General features: G+C 38.7%; 1 protein-coding gene across 1 annotated transcript; it reads left to right on the top strand.

Annotated features, from left to right (window-relative positions):
* LOC109824182 lies at window positions 7,150-11,607 on the top strand. The gene is made up of 4 exons (XM_020390717.1): window positions 7,150-7,254; window positions 10,173-10,694; window positions 10,780-11,008; window positions 11,093-11,607. Exons 1-4 carry the CDS (start codon window positions 7,150-7,152, stop codon window positions 11,605-11,607), a joined length of 1,371 nt encoding a protein of 456 aa, XP_020246306.1.

Genomic DNA, 17,417 nt, shown 5'->3' with positions numbered 1-17,417 from the left:
CACTAGGTGATGTGCCTTGTCTACCTCTTTTTATTCCCCTGCTAAGTTTTAATCAAGACTGGGGGTTGGTTACTTGGAATCCACTGGATTAAGAGTCACGAATCTTTCACATCGTCGAGATAACATTACACTTCTGACGATCATCACCCCCACAGAGTATGAATTCAGTTTGCATCACTCCTAATTTGTTACGTTAACAATACACCTCTGACAATCAGCTTATCAATCCTTATTAATAGGATGATAGGTCCTCGAAATTGCTCAAATCGCAATCTTCCCCAGCAAGACACTAAGTCTTCAAAATCTTAGTATCAAAATTCATCGCTTCTGATGATAAACTCACCTAGCAAGTTTCCCCAGCGAGACGCTAGTCCCCAAAATCTTGTTCAAATCACAAGTACACATTCTTGTCACGTTAACATCATACCTCTGACAACCCACTTATCAATCCTCGTCAATAGGATGATAAGTCCACAAAAGTTGCTCTGATCGCAACACATCCCTGTCACGTTAACACTAAACCTCTGACAAATTCACTTATCAATCCTCGTCAATAGGATGATAAGTCCACAAAGTTGCTCCAATCGCCATCCTTCACGTTAACACTAAACCTCTGACAAATTCACTTATCAATCCTCGTCAATAGGATGATAAGTCCACAAAGTTGCTCCAATCGCAACACACATCCCTGTCACGTTAGACAAAATCAACTTATCGACTCTCGTCAATAGAGCGATAGGTCCTCAAAGTTGCTCCGATCGCAACATTCTCTTGTCACGTTAATATCAAACACCTCTGACAAAATCAACTTATCGACTCTCGTCAATAGAGCGATAGGTCCTCAAAGTTGCTCCGATCGCAACACTTTTCACTTATCGACTCTCTTCAATAGAGCGATAGGTCCATAAAATACTGTTAGGTTAACATCACACCCCTAACAGTCAAACCCCCCAATGAACTTGTTAATCCTTTTTCAACAAGAATAGCAAGTTTTCATTATGAAATCCCCAGTGGATTAAAGATTTTCTAGAATTATCCTAGTGATAATAAAGAAAATTTTTGAATTTCACTTTAAGTGAAACACGCGTTGCCGGTTAATCTTTCGCCGTGAAAAAGACACCAGGATTCATGCCTGGGGGGAATCTATCTCGACCCCTAATTAGAGATAAGTCTGCATCTAACACATGCTGCCGGGTAGCCCATTCTCGTAATAATGGCAAAGCCTACTTATTCAACATCGTAGCATGTCGTTATTAATAACGCCAAAATCCATGTCTTACACGCATGAGGGACGTTATCTCGATCCCTAATTAGAGATAAGTCTACGCCTAACATGCGTCGCCGGTTAGTCTTTTTCCGTAAAATTGACAAAGTCTATGTATTCAAAATCATAGCATTAAGTCTAAGAGGGTTCATTCTCTTAGCACAACGTTATATGTGGAACGGACTTAGACAATCCACATGCTAGCCCGACTCAAACGGTAGTCGGTAAAGGCTTATCAAATCCGTTGATGGCTGAGGGTTTGCCAAAAATCCTATGCACGTTTGCAGGCCCATCAGCTTAATGGATATGAGCCGAGACTTAAAACAGATGAGCCAAAGACAAGTCTCAAAGACTTAGTCAAAAATGCACGGAAGCCACTTCCATGTCTTAAGTCAAAACGTTGAGGTCAGACCCGCGATACAAAAACCGAACGCCGAGGTCACACCCGTGTTCCAAATTCAAAATACAGGGTCCACCCCCACAGTCCAGAAGCAGGATTATGGCGCATACCTTCACACAGGTCCTACGTGCAAATCCCTTCAACCAAGATGCCTTCGAAGCAAGTGCAGAGAACAAATCCTTTACCACAAGGAATCAACAGCTCCAAGATCAGAGTTGAGATCCAAAGTATTCCGAAAATTCGTCCCAGTCAACCGCGAACTTTCGAAAACTTTGGAGGGGGTTCTGTAGGCTGTCAAAAAAATCACAATAGATAGCTGATCCCCATCAAAACACCGATGATGGAAGTTACAATCTGACGACTTCCAGAAGGCTACAATTCGAAGACTTTCACATAGATCGCTGAAGGTTACAATCTGACGACCTTCACGACAACTGATGGAAGCTCTAATCAAACAGCCTTCATAATCAACATCGAGAGTTACAATCTGACGACTCTTGCATATCAAAGAGCTAAAGTAAAGATTACAAAATGACGATCTTTGCAACGCTTCGACAGAAAGAGACTACAAATCGACGGTCTCTTCAAATCAAACTGCGGAAGTCCTCCCCGCACACCAGCATCAAGACGCACCGCGTTCATAGCCACGAACGCAGCTCAAACGCAGCTTCCAAATCGCTGCAAACGCAACCCAGACGCAGCTCAAATCGCTGACAGACGCAGCTCAAATCGCTGCCAAACGCAGCTCAAATCGCCGCCAAACGCAGCTCAAATCGCCGCCAGACGCAGCTTCCAAATCGCTACAAACGCAGCTCAGACGTAGATTCCAACGCTGCAATAACTGAAGATCAATTCAGTTCAAGGTCTCCTTTTTCGGTTGGATTTTCTGGGCTTGGATCGACCACTGGAGAGAGGTTTTTTGAGGAGATCGGCATCATCTTCCAACGAAGATCATCTTCAACTTCAGCAACAGCTTTTATCCTTGGCCTATTAACCGATCTTCGGTTCAAATCAACTCTTTTTCAAGAGTTCAAACTCGATCAGAGTTATCAACTCATCAAGAGTTTTAAACTTGCCACGCAAGTTCTCCACAACGTCAAATCGTGAGGAGAAGACATTGTTCCAGTGAATCAAGACGTGCGGATCGTCAACGGAGAGCAAACTCGATGCAAGCATTCGGGGGAGGCACTCCATCGCCACCGTGAAGAACCCAGTTTTAAACAAAGAGGAAGAACCAATTTCGTTTTCCTCTCTTTTGTAATCAAGTTGTAACCGAGATCAAAGGAATCAAAATCAAATTTTCTTTATTCTCTTCTTTGCAATTTTCCCTGCATACATATTTATAGGGGATTAAGGGTGGTAACTGTCCCCTTAATCTGCTCCTAAGTGGGGTGGAAATCCCTCAAATCATGGGGGAAAAACGGTTCTTGGAACCGTTCGGTTCGTGTTTGAACGAGTCAAACGCCGAAAATGACGTTCTGGGCCCGAACTCTGCGTTTTAGACTGAGAGAGAGATTAATGGGTATCCTTGTCATAGGAGAGGATTTCCTCCTATGACGCCTCTAAAATCACATAATTGAACGACATTATGGATGATCCGCTCCGTTGAACTTGATCTACATATTCTAAAACTCCAACACACCAAGTTTGGAACGAGTCAAACGCCGAAAATGACGTTCTGGGCCCGAACTCTGCGTTTTAGACTAAAAACGCAGAGTTGAGCCTATGTTGGGTGGCTGAACGCACAGGCCGCAATGCGTTGTAAATCTGAAATGCATAGTTGGGATACAGAGATGAACTCTGCGTTTTAGACCTGAACTCTGTGTTTTAGACCTGAGACGCAGAGTTGGAACACAGAGATGAACTCTGCGTTTTAGACCTGAGACGCAGAGTTGGAACACAGAGATGAACTCTGCGTTTTGGACCTGAGATGCAGAGTTGGGTTCTGCATGGACTCTGCGTTTTAAGTCCACGAACTCTGCGTTTTGACTCTGGAACGTAGCCACGGCCTCTGCGTTTCGAGTTTGGAATGCAGCCACGACCTATGCGTTTTGAATCTGGAACGCAGCCACGACCTCTGCGTTTTGAATCTCAAATGCGGTCACGACCTTTGCGTTTTGAGTTTAGAACGCGGGCATGACCTCTGCGTTTCGAATCTTGGATGAAGAGGTGAGTCTCAGGCGGGCTCGACGAGCTTTAGGCTAAGTCCAATGTTCAGACGAAGTCCAGTCTTGCAGACTGACTTCAGAACATAACTTGCTGCGAAGAACAGGTCATAACTTTCAAACCGTAAGTCGGAATTGGACGAATTATATATGAAAATCGGCTATCTCGATGAGACGGAGCCGACCAAACGAACCCCTGTAGGGTTCGGTTTGCTCCGTCAGTTTTGCCAAATTCCTTACGGTTTGAGAGATATCTGCGTTTTAATATGAAGGGACCGTCAATTTGTAGTCTCTTTCGCTAGAGCGTTGCAAAGATCGTCACCTTGTAACCTTCGTCTTGGCTCCTTGAAAATATGAGAGTCATCAGATTGTAACTCCCGATGTTGATTGTGAAGGCTGTTGAATTAGAGCTTTCATTAGTTGTTGTAAAGGTCGTCAGATTGTAACCTTCTACGTGAAAGTCTTCAAATTGTAGTCTTCTGGAAGTCGTCAGGTTGTAACTTCCATCATTGGTGTCTGATGGGGATAAGCTATCTGTAGTGATTTTTAGACAGCCTACATGATTCTTATCGATCCATGTTTGAAGGATGTTGGTCTTCAAAATTTGTTAAAATTCTTTGTATGAAAACATGATAATAGACACTGATGATGGTCAGACAGCTACTGCTCTTACTCATCATACCACTATTAAATATTATTTTCAAATATTATATGAGGAGTATGCAGGTAGATTTGGTGTAAGTACACATCAACCTACAGCTTCTACTTCTATGAGTTCAAGTAGGGGCAAATGTAAGAGTTTTGATAAGCAATTAATGATAGCGAGGCTAACTGGTAGGTGTGGATCTGGATCTAGATCATCATCATTAATTTTTTTTGAAATTGAACAATATTTATCCGTACTTTTAGTTAATGCTCAAAATAATAATTTCGATATTTTGTAATGGTGGAGAGTATATGGAACAGCTTCATATCTTATACTTTCCATTATAATGCGTGACTTACTAACAGTGCAAGTTTCTATAGTAGTTTCATAATTCACCTTCAGCACATCAGGACGTTTGATCGACAACCAAAGAATATCGCTAGATCTATCTACTATACAGGCGGCAATGGTGCCTACAAGATTAGTGGAGGTCCTAGAAGAGAACTCAGGGTATCGATCGGATTGCTAGTATTAAAGATAGACTTAATGAGTTGACAATAGGAGATAGAGATAAAGGGTAAAAATTAGTCAAATTACTCATTAATTTGTAATTTTTATTTCTTAGCTATAAATTTTTGATAATTTATTTTGAAAAGAGTTGCAAATGATAGTGATATATATGAGTAGGTGCTAACCTTGTTAGGATGTATTTATCTATTGTGATGCGATAAATTATAAAAAATATGTAATTGTTAGTGATTTAATAATAAATATTTTTTTTAATTTCTATAATATTTTTATTTGTAAATTGTATAAGTAAAATTGATTAATAATATGATTGATTTTTTATCAAAATTTTGCATATTTTATTTTTAATTACTCTTGAAATTTCATTTTTTACAAAATTTTTGAAAATAAACAGGGCCGTGCCAGGTCCGGGTACCCCTTTTTACCCAGCCCGGACCTGGTTTTCCAGACCGGGCCGGGCCAACCAGTTAGACACCCCTAGGTCTAAAGATACCTAAATAAGGGTCTTTTTTATGAACTAAAAAACTAGTCAAATATATGTTTAGGTTTTTACCAAATACATTTTAAGCATTTATCTAAGTTAGTGCCCTTACCTAAGTTAGTTGGTGAGCTACCAAACAAGCCAATTGTGGTGGGTTAGGGCTAGGGTTCAAGGGTTAATGTTAAAAATAACAGGGACAGATCAACAAATGGGTAAGTCATTAGTGGGATTAATTGTCCCCACAACCCCGTAGAAAAATATATTTAGGATTAGATCCAAAATATCAACTTGCCCCACTTTGGCCCCAACGTTGTAGATTTTTGGACATAAACATTCAAACTAGTGAAACTTACCCTTTAATCCAAAACGCATTACCCAATTTCTAAATTCTTATCGATCAATATTTCTCCCAAATTCTGAAGTCCATCCCGCTCTCTGCTTCTGTAATTGCAACTTGCGAGATTCCTCTGTTACAAGTTGATCGCAGATGGATGCGGCACAAATCTGTTTGGACTGTTGATCGCGAATTGTAGATTTATAGTCTTGCTTCTATTGATCAAAGTTTCACTCTAAGGGCTAGATGGTTAAATAAGGGTTAGTGTTAGCGGGGTAAATTTAACAGTTACCGCCTATGTAATTCAGTAGATACAATTTATAAGTTACTGAGTAATGTATACAAATTGGAAGAAACACAGAAAAGATAAAGGATGGAAAATTTCTAGATATTGTACTTAGAAGAATCAAGAAATATACAAATTAGAATCTTGTGAGAAGTGAACCCATCATGGGTGACCCAGATGGTTGGGAGGTTCTAATATGACTCCCATGGTCTTGGGTTCGATTTCGAGCGAGGGTTAAAAAAAGGAATATTTGTGAGAAATGTTATGAGAAATGTAACTAACAACTAATTGTTCGTTAATGTTAAGAATAGAGATTTTGGGAGTAAAGAGACTTAGGGAAGAGAAGATATTTATTTTATTTTTTGCATTGAATTGCTTAAATACGAAAGTAAGAGGAGGGGTTCTAGAATCCTAATCGATGTGAGACTAAAATAAAGGAAAGTAGATACTCTAATAATACTATATCTAACACTCCTGCCAAATTCAATGTTGGTAGAGAACCGTGAATTTGGATAAGATGAGTTGTTGGTATGGCTTGACGAGAGGTGGTTAAATTGGAGCATATCGGTGGCTGGAATTGCAGGTAGTAAAATCATGTTATTGTAGTAGTGATCGACAGTCATGCACCAGGGTTGTGAGACGGTGGACCTACAGTCGAGGGAGAAGGCGCGGTGACTGGATCTTGCAAGCGGCGAGGTATGATGTTGCAGCATTGATCGGCAGTCACGCACGATGGTCGCGAGAGGAGGCATGGTAATTGGATCTTGCAAGCATCGGTGAATGGAAAATACTTGGCTGGAGAGAGCTTGGCCAGTGGCTAGCTAAGGAACGAGAAATCTCGCTAAGGTAATTTATCGAACACCTTGTACGCATGCGATGAATAGTTTGTGCAATTACACAAATCAGAGAAGCGATAGTGTTGGCAGGCAGAGGTTTGTAGTGGAGGAACTGTTAGGGTTTCGCAAGGCGAGAGTTTGCAACAATAGGGATTGGATGATAGTTAAAGCCGCAAGGATGATGACAACCATTAAGCTGATCGACGACGATGAGGGTTATCCTTGGCAATAGTGGCGGCCAAGAAGAGGTTGATGTCGAAGTTAGTGCTGAAGCAGCGAGGTTCAAGATGAATAGTAACTCAAATAGTCAGCGAGTAAACAGTACCCTAGATGAACAGTAATGAATAGTGTGGTCCGGTAAGGGTTAGGGTTAGGGTTTTGCAATGAGCAAAGAACGATGAGAGGTTGTGAGCGATATGGCGGCGCGTCAAGGTTGAATCTGGTGTCGAGCCGTTGAGGGGAAGCACGAAGTTTTCAGCAAAAACCCCCTCGGTAACTCGATCTAGAGGAAGAAGAAAGATGTCTCTCTGGGATTAAGAGGATGACTTGATACCATATTAAGAATAGAGCTTTTGGGAGAAAAGAGACTTAGGGGTTGTTCGTTTCGCAAAAAAAAATTGGGAAATCAAAGAATAGGAAACCTATTTCCTATAATAATTGTTTTGAGGTTGTTTGGTTGGCTTAAAAAAGAAGAAAACTATAGAATAGGAGATGAGATGAGATGAGTTATCACCTTATTATTGGATGATGTGAGTGATTTTTAAAAAAAAAAAATTGTTTTGAGGTTGTTTGGTTGGTTAAAAAAATAAGGAAATGAATTGGAGGTATATTATTGGATGATGTTTTGAGATTGTTTGTGTTTGGTTCATTTTTAAAAATAAGAAAATAGATGAGATGAGATGAGTTGGAGGTATATTATTGGATGATGTGACACATACTTAAGGAAAACAATTTCTTGTTTTTTTTTTTTTTTTTTTGGGGAAAGGGGGGGGGGGGGGGTTTAATGAGATGAGATGAGTTGTCACAATATTATTGGATGATGTGTGTGATTTTTAAAAATGAGATAACATGAGATGTGATGAGTTGGATGATGTGACACATTTCTTGTGTTTGGTTTATTTTTAAGGGCCTGTTTGGTTATTTCCTAAAAACCAAAAAATAGAAATAAAAACCAAGAAATCTCAAAAAAGTATAATTTCACACATTTCCATCCCTAAAACTCACCCACAACATCTAATAAAATATTATTTTTATCCAACAACTCATCTACCACATCTAATAAAATATTATTTTCATCCAACAACTCATTCATCACATCCACCACATCTAATAAAATATTATTTTTATCCACAACATCACTCAACTCATCTCATCTCATATTTAAAAATCACTCACATCATCCAATAAGATTGTGACAACTCATCTCATCTCATTAACATTTCATCTCCACCAATTTCCTCCAAAAAACAAGGAAATTGATTTTCTTAAGTATGAGTTACATCATCCAATAATATAATGACAACTCATCTCATCTCATCTATTTTCTTATTTTTAAGAAATAACCAAACAAAAGAAAACAACCTATTACAAGAAATATGTTTCTTATAATTCATTTCCTTATTTTTTTCGCCAACCAAACAACATCAAAACAAGTTTTCTTAAAAAATCACTCACATCATCCTATAATAAGGTGACAACTCATCTCATCTCATCTCAATTTCTTTGATTTCCTTCTTTTTTTAGCCAACCAAACAATCTCAAAACCTATTTTTCTTAGAAATATGTTTCCTTTTCTTTGATTTCCCTCTTTTTTTAGGCAAACAAACAGCCCCTAAAGGTAAGAAATGAGATGAAATGAGATGAGTTGGAGGATAAAAATATTATTTTATTGGATGTTGTGAGTGAGTTTTAGGGATGTAAATGGATAAAAATATTATTTTATTGGTTTCCTTGTACCGATTTCCTTTTCTTGGTTTTTAGGAAACCAACCAAACGGCCCCTTAGGGAAAAGAAGAGACTTGTTTTATGAACTGCTTAAATACAAGAGTAAGAGTAAGCATTCTAAAATCATAATTGATGTGGGACTAAAAAAAGAGAGTAGATACCCTAACAATACTATATATAACACTTTAGGTGCCTCAGATGTCACTATCAACACTTTTTACATCTATCATTTTCCAATAAGGGCCTGTTCGTTTGGCCCAAAATATCGGTGAAATCAGGGAAAGGAAATCAAAACTGTGTGTCACATAGGAAACGGTTTTCGGGAGATTTCAATTGTACCTGTTCGTTTCGCCCTCTGATTTAGAGAAATGGAGGCTTGAAATCTCAAGCCACGTCGGACTTTACGCGCAGGCGTTTTCAGCCCCTTTGGGCGTGAAAACACCCGAAATCTCCACTCACGCCCATTAAAAAATTATAATCGGGTGTTTTTCGAGGCGACGGCAAGAACGAGCTGGGAAATGTTTAGGGTTCCCATCACCGCCTCTTCGTTCTCTTCATTCTTCCCTATTGCTCCGCCTCTTACCGTCTCCTATGCATGACTCTAAATTTTATATACTTGATCCTTGAGAAAACTGGGAAGAAAGCCCTTAACGATCATTCATGGGCTGATTGTGGTATCTTAGCCTGGTTATTGCAGCAACGGTGGGTTTATTGGTTGATTTGTACTTCTCATCACCTTCCGCTTGAGCAGATGAGTCAGATCTGAGGAGATGCTTCAGATTTAGTGCATATACAGGGATTCCATCAACTGCGACGGCCCAAAATCTCGATCAACTTTGTCCTTAAGGTATCCCTTCATCAAAGATCAAATTTGTGTTAAAAATTAGTAACATGCATCACTTTTTGCGCTTTTATCCTCTTCAAATCAACCTTGGAATGTATGGGTTTTTAGTGTCCATTGCAACTGCAGTTTGTAAGATAATTATCTCTAATCCCCGCACCGACTTTTGGCCCCTGTTTGTTATCAGCTTTTTAAGCATATGAAAGGCCCAATTTGTCGGATTTTGATGATCTTAAATCCTAACTATTAGTCTTGAGTTTTAGTTAAGCTTATCAAAACTGTTGCGTAGTACGACGTATTTGCACGAGTGTTTTAATACTTTTATCTGTTATGTAAGCGTGATGTAGAACAGATTTGATAATATGGTGATGTAGAACAGATCTGATAGTTGACAGTTTGTGTTTTGATTTTTACTTACATATTTTAACTCATAACTTAATATTGTAGATGGATGGTGATTTTGATGATGAAGAGGCTGTCAAAAGAATGTGTGTTGGGGCTACATTTTCAGTCATGGTTATAATTTTCATATTTTTTAGGAGAATTAAATGTCGACGTAGATCAATACGGTCTGCCCCAAGTGATGAGAAGTTGCAGAGGGAAAGATCTAGGGCTGAATTGATGCGTCGTATATTTCACGGTTATAGTGATAGCTGTCAAAACTTTGTTAGAATGAGGCCGGGTGCATTTATGAAACTAGCATCGTTAATGAGGAAACAACAACTCTTAAAGGACTCAAGGAATATAACTGTAGAGGAGCAACTTGCCATAACTTTGAATATTTTGGGACATAAATCCAAAAATCGTATGATGAGAACACAATTCATAAGGTCAGGGGATACAATCAGTAAGTACTTCAATAGAGTATTGCAGGCTATTTCGGGCATACAAGGTCGATTTATGAAACAAGCTCCGAATGAAGTACCTCAAGAGATCCTAAGCAACCCATCATTTTACCCGTTTTTCAAGGTATATAATCCACTCTACCATTTTTCCTAAGTAATTATCTAACCACATCATAAAATACGCTAACACAGTAAGTTGTATTCCATAGGATTGCATAGGTATGATAGATGGGACACATGTGGATGCTATGCTACCTGCTGCAATTGTTTCGTGTTTCAGAGGGCGCAAAGGTGTCACACAAAATATTCTCGCGGCTTGTACACCAAACAAACAGTTCACTTATGTTTTAGCTGGGTGGGAGGGGTCGGCTAACGACTATAGAATCCTTCAAGATGCTCTGTCTAGACCACAACCATATGGCTTACGGGTGTACATTGGTAAAATTCTTGTTAACTCAAAATGTGATCCCTCACAAATTATTACGTTATACAAATCTTATTAAAATAGTGTGTAATATGTAGGAAAATATTACTTGTGTGATGCGGGCTACACAACCCAGCCAGGTTTCATATCCCCATATCGTGGTGTTCGTTATCATCTAAAGGAATTTATGGGAAGAACACCTCAAAATAGGAGGGAGCTATTCAATCTTAGACATTCATCTTTGAGGTCAAAGATTGAAGCTACCTTTGGTATATTGAAGAATCGTTTCAAGATTCTCACTGCGAAACCCCACTACCCTTTCCCCACACAAGTTGACATCGTTCTGGCTTGCACTGTTCTCCATAACTACATTACAACTGTCGATCCCGAAGATGAATTACTCAATGAGACAATTGACATTGAAGAAGAGGACGTGGCCGAGGAAATTTCTGAAGACACCAACGTTATGGATTTCACACAATCCCAAACAGTAAGAGAACAAAATAGCTCAAAGGATGAGTGGAGGTCTCGGAGAGATGAAATTGCATTGGACATGTGGACAGATTACTGTAGGAGATATCGGCATGGTGACACTCACGAGTCTGCCTTGTGATTGGCTATGGTAGTCCTGAGGTTTTTTTTACGTATTTTAAGTTATTTGGTCATGTAAATTATTAATGAGAAGTCTTGCAGACTAAAATACTGTTGTGCGACGTTATCTATTTAAGATGCACGTAGTTTATGTTGCAGTTCTACCATTTGAATGGTAGTCATATGTTTGTTATTTATCAGATTGGGGGCAACCTGTTACATTATTCTCATCGCAATATTATTATTTTACGCAAAATTATATCTATAAATAGCTTGCTATGACATTTGGGGTAAGAAACGAATGGGTAATATATTAGATGTTAGCTTTCTTGCTACATGCATGCAATTTCATCTACTACATATGAGATTAGTAATATTCTGACGTTGTTATCTGATCTGTTGCAATAATTGGATAGTTTGCACTTTGTCATTACTGAATTTGCTGAAAGATAGGAAATGGGTGAAAGATCATCCTCCGAACAGAATTATTTCGGCAAAGAGGTGACCTCCACTCACTCCACAAATTCAATGGCCCCCCCAACATCACATGCGTTCCCTGCAAGCATTGGCTTTCCCCACAGTATCAACCCCATGTTCCAGTCATCCTTACCCTTCGCTCACTCACCTTCAGGTTTTCCAAGTGTGGGGAACTACGATGGTAACTTCTTCACTATGCATCACCCCATTTCATCTTACATGCACATGCTCGGTAGTACACCACCTTTGCCTCAAAATTTGCAAGGCTCCAATTCTTCCGGTCAAATTCATTCTCCAGCTAGTATTACAGGGACTAATTCTGATTCAGGAAACAAGAAACGAATTGACAGGGATGAGGCAGTAGCAACTTCTATTTGTTCACCAAAAAAAAGCAAATCCGTTGTCCATAAGAGAAGAAAAAACCAAGTTGAGAGTGGAGCCACAAAAGTTGGCCCCACCAGATGGTGGACCCCTGCACATGATGACGTGCTCATACCCTTCCTCGCTAATTTGGCCAAGTCTGGTCTTAAACCAGACAAAAACTTTAAGCAACATGCATTTGCTATGGCAGCGGCTGAAGTGAACAAGCAGTTTGGTACTTGCTTTCAAACGAAAAGTGTTGTAAACCATATGAAAACAATCCGATCTTGGTTTCAAGACATGCAGACCGCTCGTAACATTAGTGGTGCGGGTTGGGATGAAGAGACTCAAACGATCCTGTTGGATCCCGAGAGTTTCGATACATGGAACGAGGTAAACAATATCCAAAATACGTATTTTCATGCTTTGGTAACTTCATTCTACACTTTGGTCAAATTATGAATATTGATGCGTGCAGGACAAAAATAAGAGCAAGCTTAAATATTACATTAATAAGCCTCTGAAGCACTATGAGAACCTAGCAATCATATGTGGGGATGATCAAGCAACAGGTAACTTTGCTAATGGAGAAGTTTGGGGGTCAGGAGCCGATTAATCTTACAGGTGATGACGACGAGGATGTTAGCATTCCTATGACCCAAAAGTCCCCTCGCTCAGACAACGTAGTAGATGAAGATAATCAATCTGAAAACAACAATGTCTGGTCAACCAGTAAGGGCAAACTGAAGGTAATCCCTTCGGCTAAAAGGAGGGGGAGGAAGGCCCCAAACGAGAAAGATATCATGCAACAAATGATTGATGAAGTTAAACATTTCTCTCATTCTATAAATCTTATTAATCTACACTGGACAGAGAAATTGTCCAATGCTATCTTCAAGCACAAGGATACGTACGCAATAGAGTTCCTAGAGCTTTTTTATGACCACATTTTTGAGGATGAAACCAAGGCCCGGCATTTTATAGGTAAGACTGACTTCGGCCAGAGATCTTTGTTGGAAAATTTCAAGAAAATGCAAGATGGGGGTAGCTAGTTTGACAATTCAGGTACAAAGTTTGATCGGACACTGTGCCGGTCGTGCAAGCTATCAGACTTGTTCATCGGTCCTTTCTTTAACTATTGTTATATATATGATCGTTCAGGTTATGTGTGGGACATATATGCAGTTTGGTACTTTTGGCCTAACAATGACGTTGTTATTTTGTAAGAACTGGGTATGCCTGTATATTCCTCATGCTACGTCGTTTTGTGGCTACATTTGTGTTATATGATGCATCCGTATGTATGTTGATGACATTGCTTCAGTTCCTGTAGTTTTTCCACATCTTACTTCAAGTGACATTGCTTATTTTACATAATTTCAAGTGTACGTTGGTTTATTGCAACTGTGATGATGTGTCCCATGCAATCGCGTCAACATACTGGTATGACAAGCTGCCTCTAGTTGCATTTTAATTAAAAGGTGCTATGACGAGGTCATGCAAATTTAATATGCACTCACACGTATCTTAACAATGTCAAGGCGAGGCATGAACTTGTTGGTCACATGCATTCAACGGTAATTGCGGCCTTAAGTTGTTATTTGCACGTTGTACTTGCATACCTGTTTGTTCATGAACATTCTGAGCACTGGTTTTTGGGCAGTTTGTTTATGCATGACTTCCGGGTGCAATGATGACTGTCTCTAACCTGATATTCAGCACCAGTAGATAGTACATGCAATGTTTTGGCGCGGCAATCTAAATAGTCACCTGATCAGATATTGAGTAAATTGTATAGGAATGCATCCAACATTGTGATGTACTTGTTAACTGATGGGGGATACATGATGATTGAGACTTATATCTGAGCACATTTTGACAATTTTTATAATTGATTCTCACTGTTGGATAATACCTTACCATTTTCATCATGATGGTGGGGCCTTATGAGTAGAAACACTTTGAAATATATAACTTTGTTTGTCAAGCTTTCATTGATATCATGTCTGACCAAAATACGAACTTCTTTTTCCTTACCTGCTATGACATTTTCATTTTTTTGGCATTTCACAATTGCCAATGGGGTTAGTGTTTTGCAATTAATTTACATGATATGCACGGACGTCATTGCTATCATGTCTGATGAGAATTAACACATTTCCATTTCTTACCTGTTATGCCAATCTCAGTTTTTGGCATGTAACAAGTGCCATTGGATTATATGTAGTCCATATATTTTTACCTATTTTTGCGTTGGGAATTGCAACAGCAATTTCATATCAAGCATTTTCAGTTGTGCATTTGAACTCAGATTTTACACATGAGTCCATGCATTCTATGCAGATTTCTACATTACATTTTCAAAGAGCATATTACAATGTTTATGACAACAAGGAAAATACAAATTATTCCTAAAGCAACAATACATTTCTTCAAGTAATCAACTTGTTGGTTTGCAAGCTTCAATTCTCTTCGCAAGAGCTTTGTTTCCACATCTTTATTTTGGGAAACTGATTGCGGAGAGGCACAATCCCAATTTACCTTGCACTTTTTCTTATCTGGATGCTCTTCTGCCCATCTAAAAAACTGGCATTGCCTATGTGGATAGTTGGCGCAGCCCCAAAAGTATTTGTCCTTGTTTACTCCTGTTTTGCAAAGCTTTAGAGGCGTCGGTATGTTACAGTAGCAAGTTACCTCTGCAGCTACCTCTTGAGAGAGTTGACTTGATTCCATGTGAAGCAGATTTTATCCTCTATATGCTCAAGTATCTTCCCAGGTTTTGTTGAAATGTTCGCTGGGAAAGTCTGATGAGGAGGTTTTACGGTGCTATTTCTTATCTCTCATATACCAGCTATATAAGTGCAGGGTGCTTGATCAAATTTTACCGTTGCCAAAATACCGACGGGAGAGAATTTGATCCTGTGTACTGTTGCCAAAATACCAACGGTCAATTTTTGACCGTTGCTGAAAATGTTCCGTTGGATGGCCCCTCAGATGAGCAGGGGAGGTATTCTCACCGAGTGAACAACACCTATGGTTTCCTCAAATTTGAGTTTGTGCTACCCGAACATGTGAAATGTAAGAAATGGGGGAAAAGTCAGGAGATTTCTTCATTTACATTAGTGATAACCGAACTGAAAAAATGTGAACTATGATTTCAATCCTCTGATTTCCCTGTGAAACGAACATAAAAATTCAAAACTGAGAAACCTTGTGGAAATGCAAACAATTGGTTTTCATGGTACATTTCCTATTTCTTTTTTTTCCTGGGAAATAACCGAACAGGCCCTAAGTAACCTAATACTCTATGTTTAGGAAATCTAAGAAATATGTGAATAAAAAGGGAGTAATTAGCAAACACAAATTGACTGTCTCCATCTTTTTGTTCACTTCCCAACCCTCTCTCTCTCTCTGTGCGCGCGCGCGTAATACATAGACTTGGTGCCGTACAAAATTTCAAAAGACTTGATGCCGGCCTCGACCGCCTTTATCGTCGTCAAAAATCTCAACGAACACGGAAAATTCTTGGAACAAAGAAGGTCTTAATTAAGACCTTTGATTAGTCCAAAACCATGGTTAAGTCTCTTTATTAGAAAATATAAATTACCAACCTCGAACTAGCTAGGCTTTGCATCTTAATATTTTGGCTTATTATCACTTAAATACCTTATAGTTACCCCCACCTTGTACTTATATACACTCGCTTGTTTTTTGTAGCACTTACGTACCCTGAAGTTTCTAAATGTTGCATTGTAATATTTTATCTAATGCAAATGTGAGAATTATGTCCTAAACTTTCCCATTTAACGCTCATGGGCCAAGTTTTATGCTAATTAGTCTAGCATTTTTATAATCCCTATTTTATGTACATGGTCAACGGAATCTTTTGGGGTAGGAAGAGTAAAGCTCTTGTAAACTTATATTGATAGGAGTCCTTTTGCATTAATTTTTTTACTCGTTGATATTTCTTTAAGATTTAGTACTAGCATGTGATACATATCACGACGTACGTCTCAAATATAATATTGATATGTAGCATGAATTTCAAAAAAAAAAAAAACTCATATTCACTTAAATTTATTCTAGTTTTGCTTTTTTTTAAATAATAATATCTTTACATTAATGGTGATGTATTGAATGGAGTCGGTGGAAATATACTATCCGAACAGTACATAAATTAATGGATTCTGTCAAACACATAAACTACTGAAAAAAAATTAAATCATATCCGAATCTGGATGCAGAAGAATCTTGACCCACAAACACCAACCTTATACGGTAGCAAATAAGGTAGTTTCATGTGGGCCCCAATCCAGCCCACGTAACATATGAGCCAGCCCACAACCAGCTAACGGTCTCCCAATTGCCTCCAAATTAAGCTTCTTCAGATTCCGAAATTATTTAAATAAACCGCGTCAAAATAATCCAAAGTCACAACTCTCGGCACTCGCGTTCCCACTTTGGAAAATAATATCATAAAAAGTTTGCGTCAATCTACCAATCCATTTGAAAATTGATTATTATGCTGACGTAAACTTTTTGCACCCTGATGTTTCAACTATTAGCACTGAATCTTTGTTGTTGCACTAAAGTTGTATACTTTTTGTGCTGATTTAAAATTGATAAAGATAAAAAAGTGTCATATTTCCTTTCTTTATCACTTTTTTAATAGAGGGGTTCTTTATTCAATTTTATCCCCCACAAATTTATCTATAAATTCAAGATGTTTACTTTTCGGGTTTTTAACTTTTGGGTTTTTTTTTGCTTAAAACACAGGGTTCCACATCTTTTACTTTAGACTCATATAAATGTTCACATAAATACAAAATACAGACTCAAATTATCTTTTATTATGGCCTGTAAATAACTAAGTGTTAATCTTTCTTGAGTTGTCGATACGCGTCCCACTCCACACCAGATCATATATGAGCAGACCCCAGACGACTTGAACCACTCCTGCGGTCGATTCCATAGGCCGACAATTAACATGGCTGA

This window comes from Asparagus officinalis, chromosome 9 (assembly GCF_001876935.1).
Source record: "Asparagus officinalis chromosome 9, Aspof.V1, whole genome shotgun sequence".
Lineage (NCBI taxonomy): Eukaryota > Viridiplantae > Streptophyta > Magnoliopsida > Asparagales > Asparagaceae > Asparagus > Asparagus officinalis.
The sequence above is the reverse complement of the archived record's forward strand: the minus strand, read 5'-3'. Positions and strand labels throughout refer to the sequence as shown.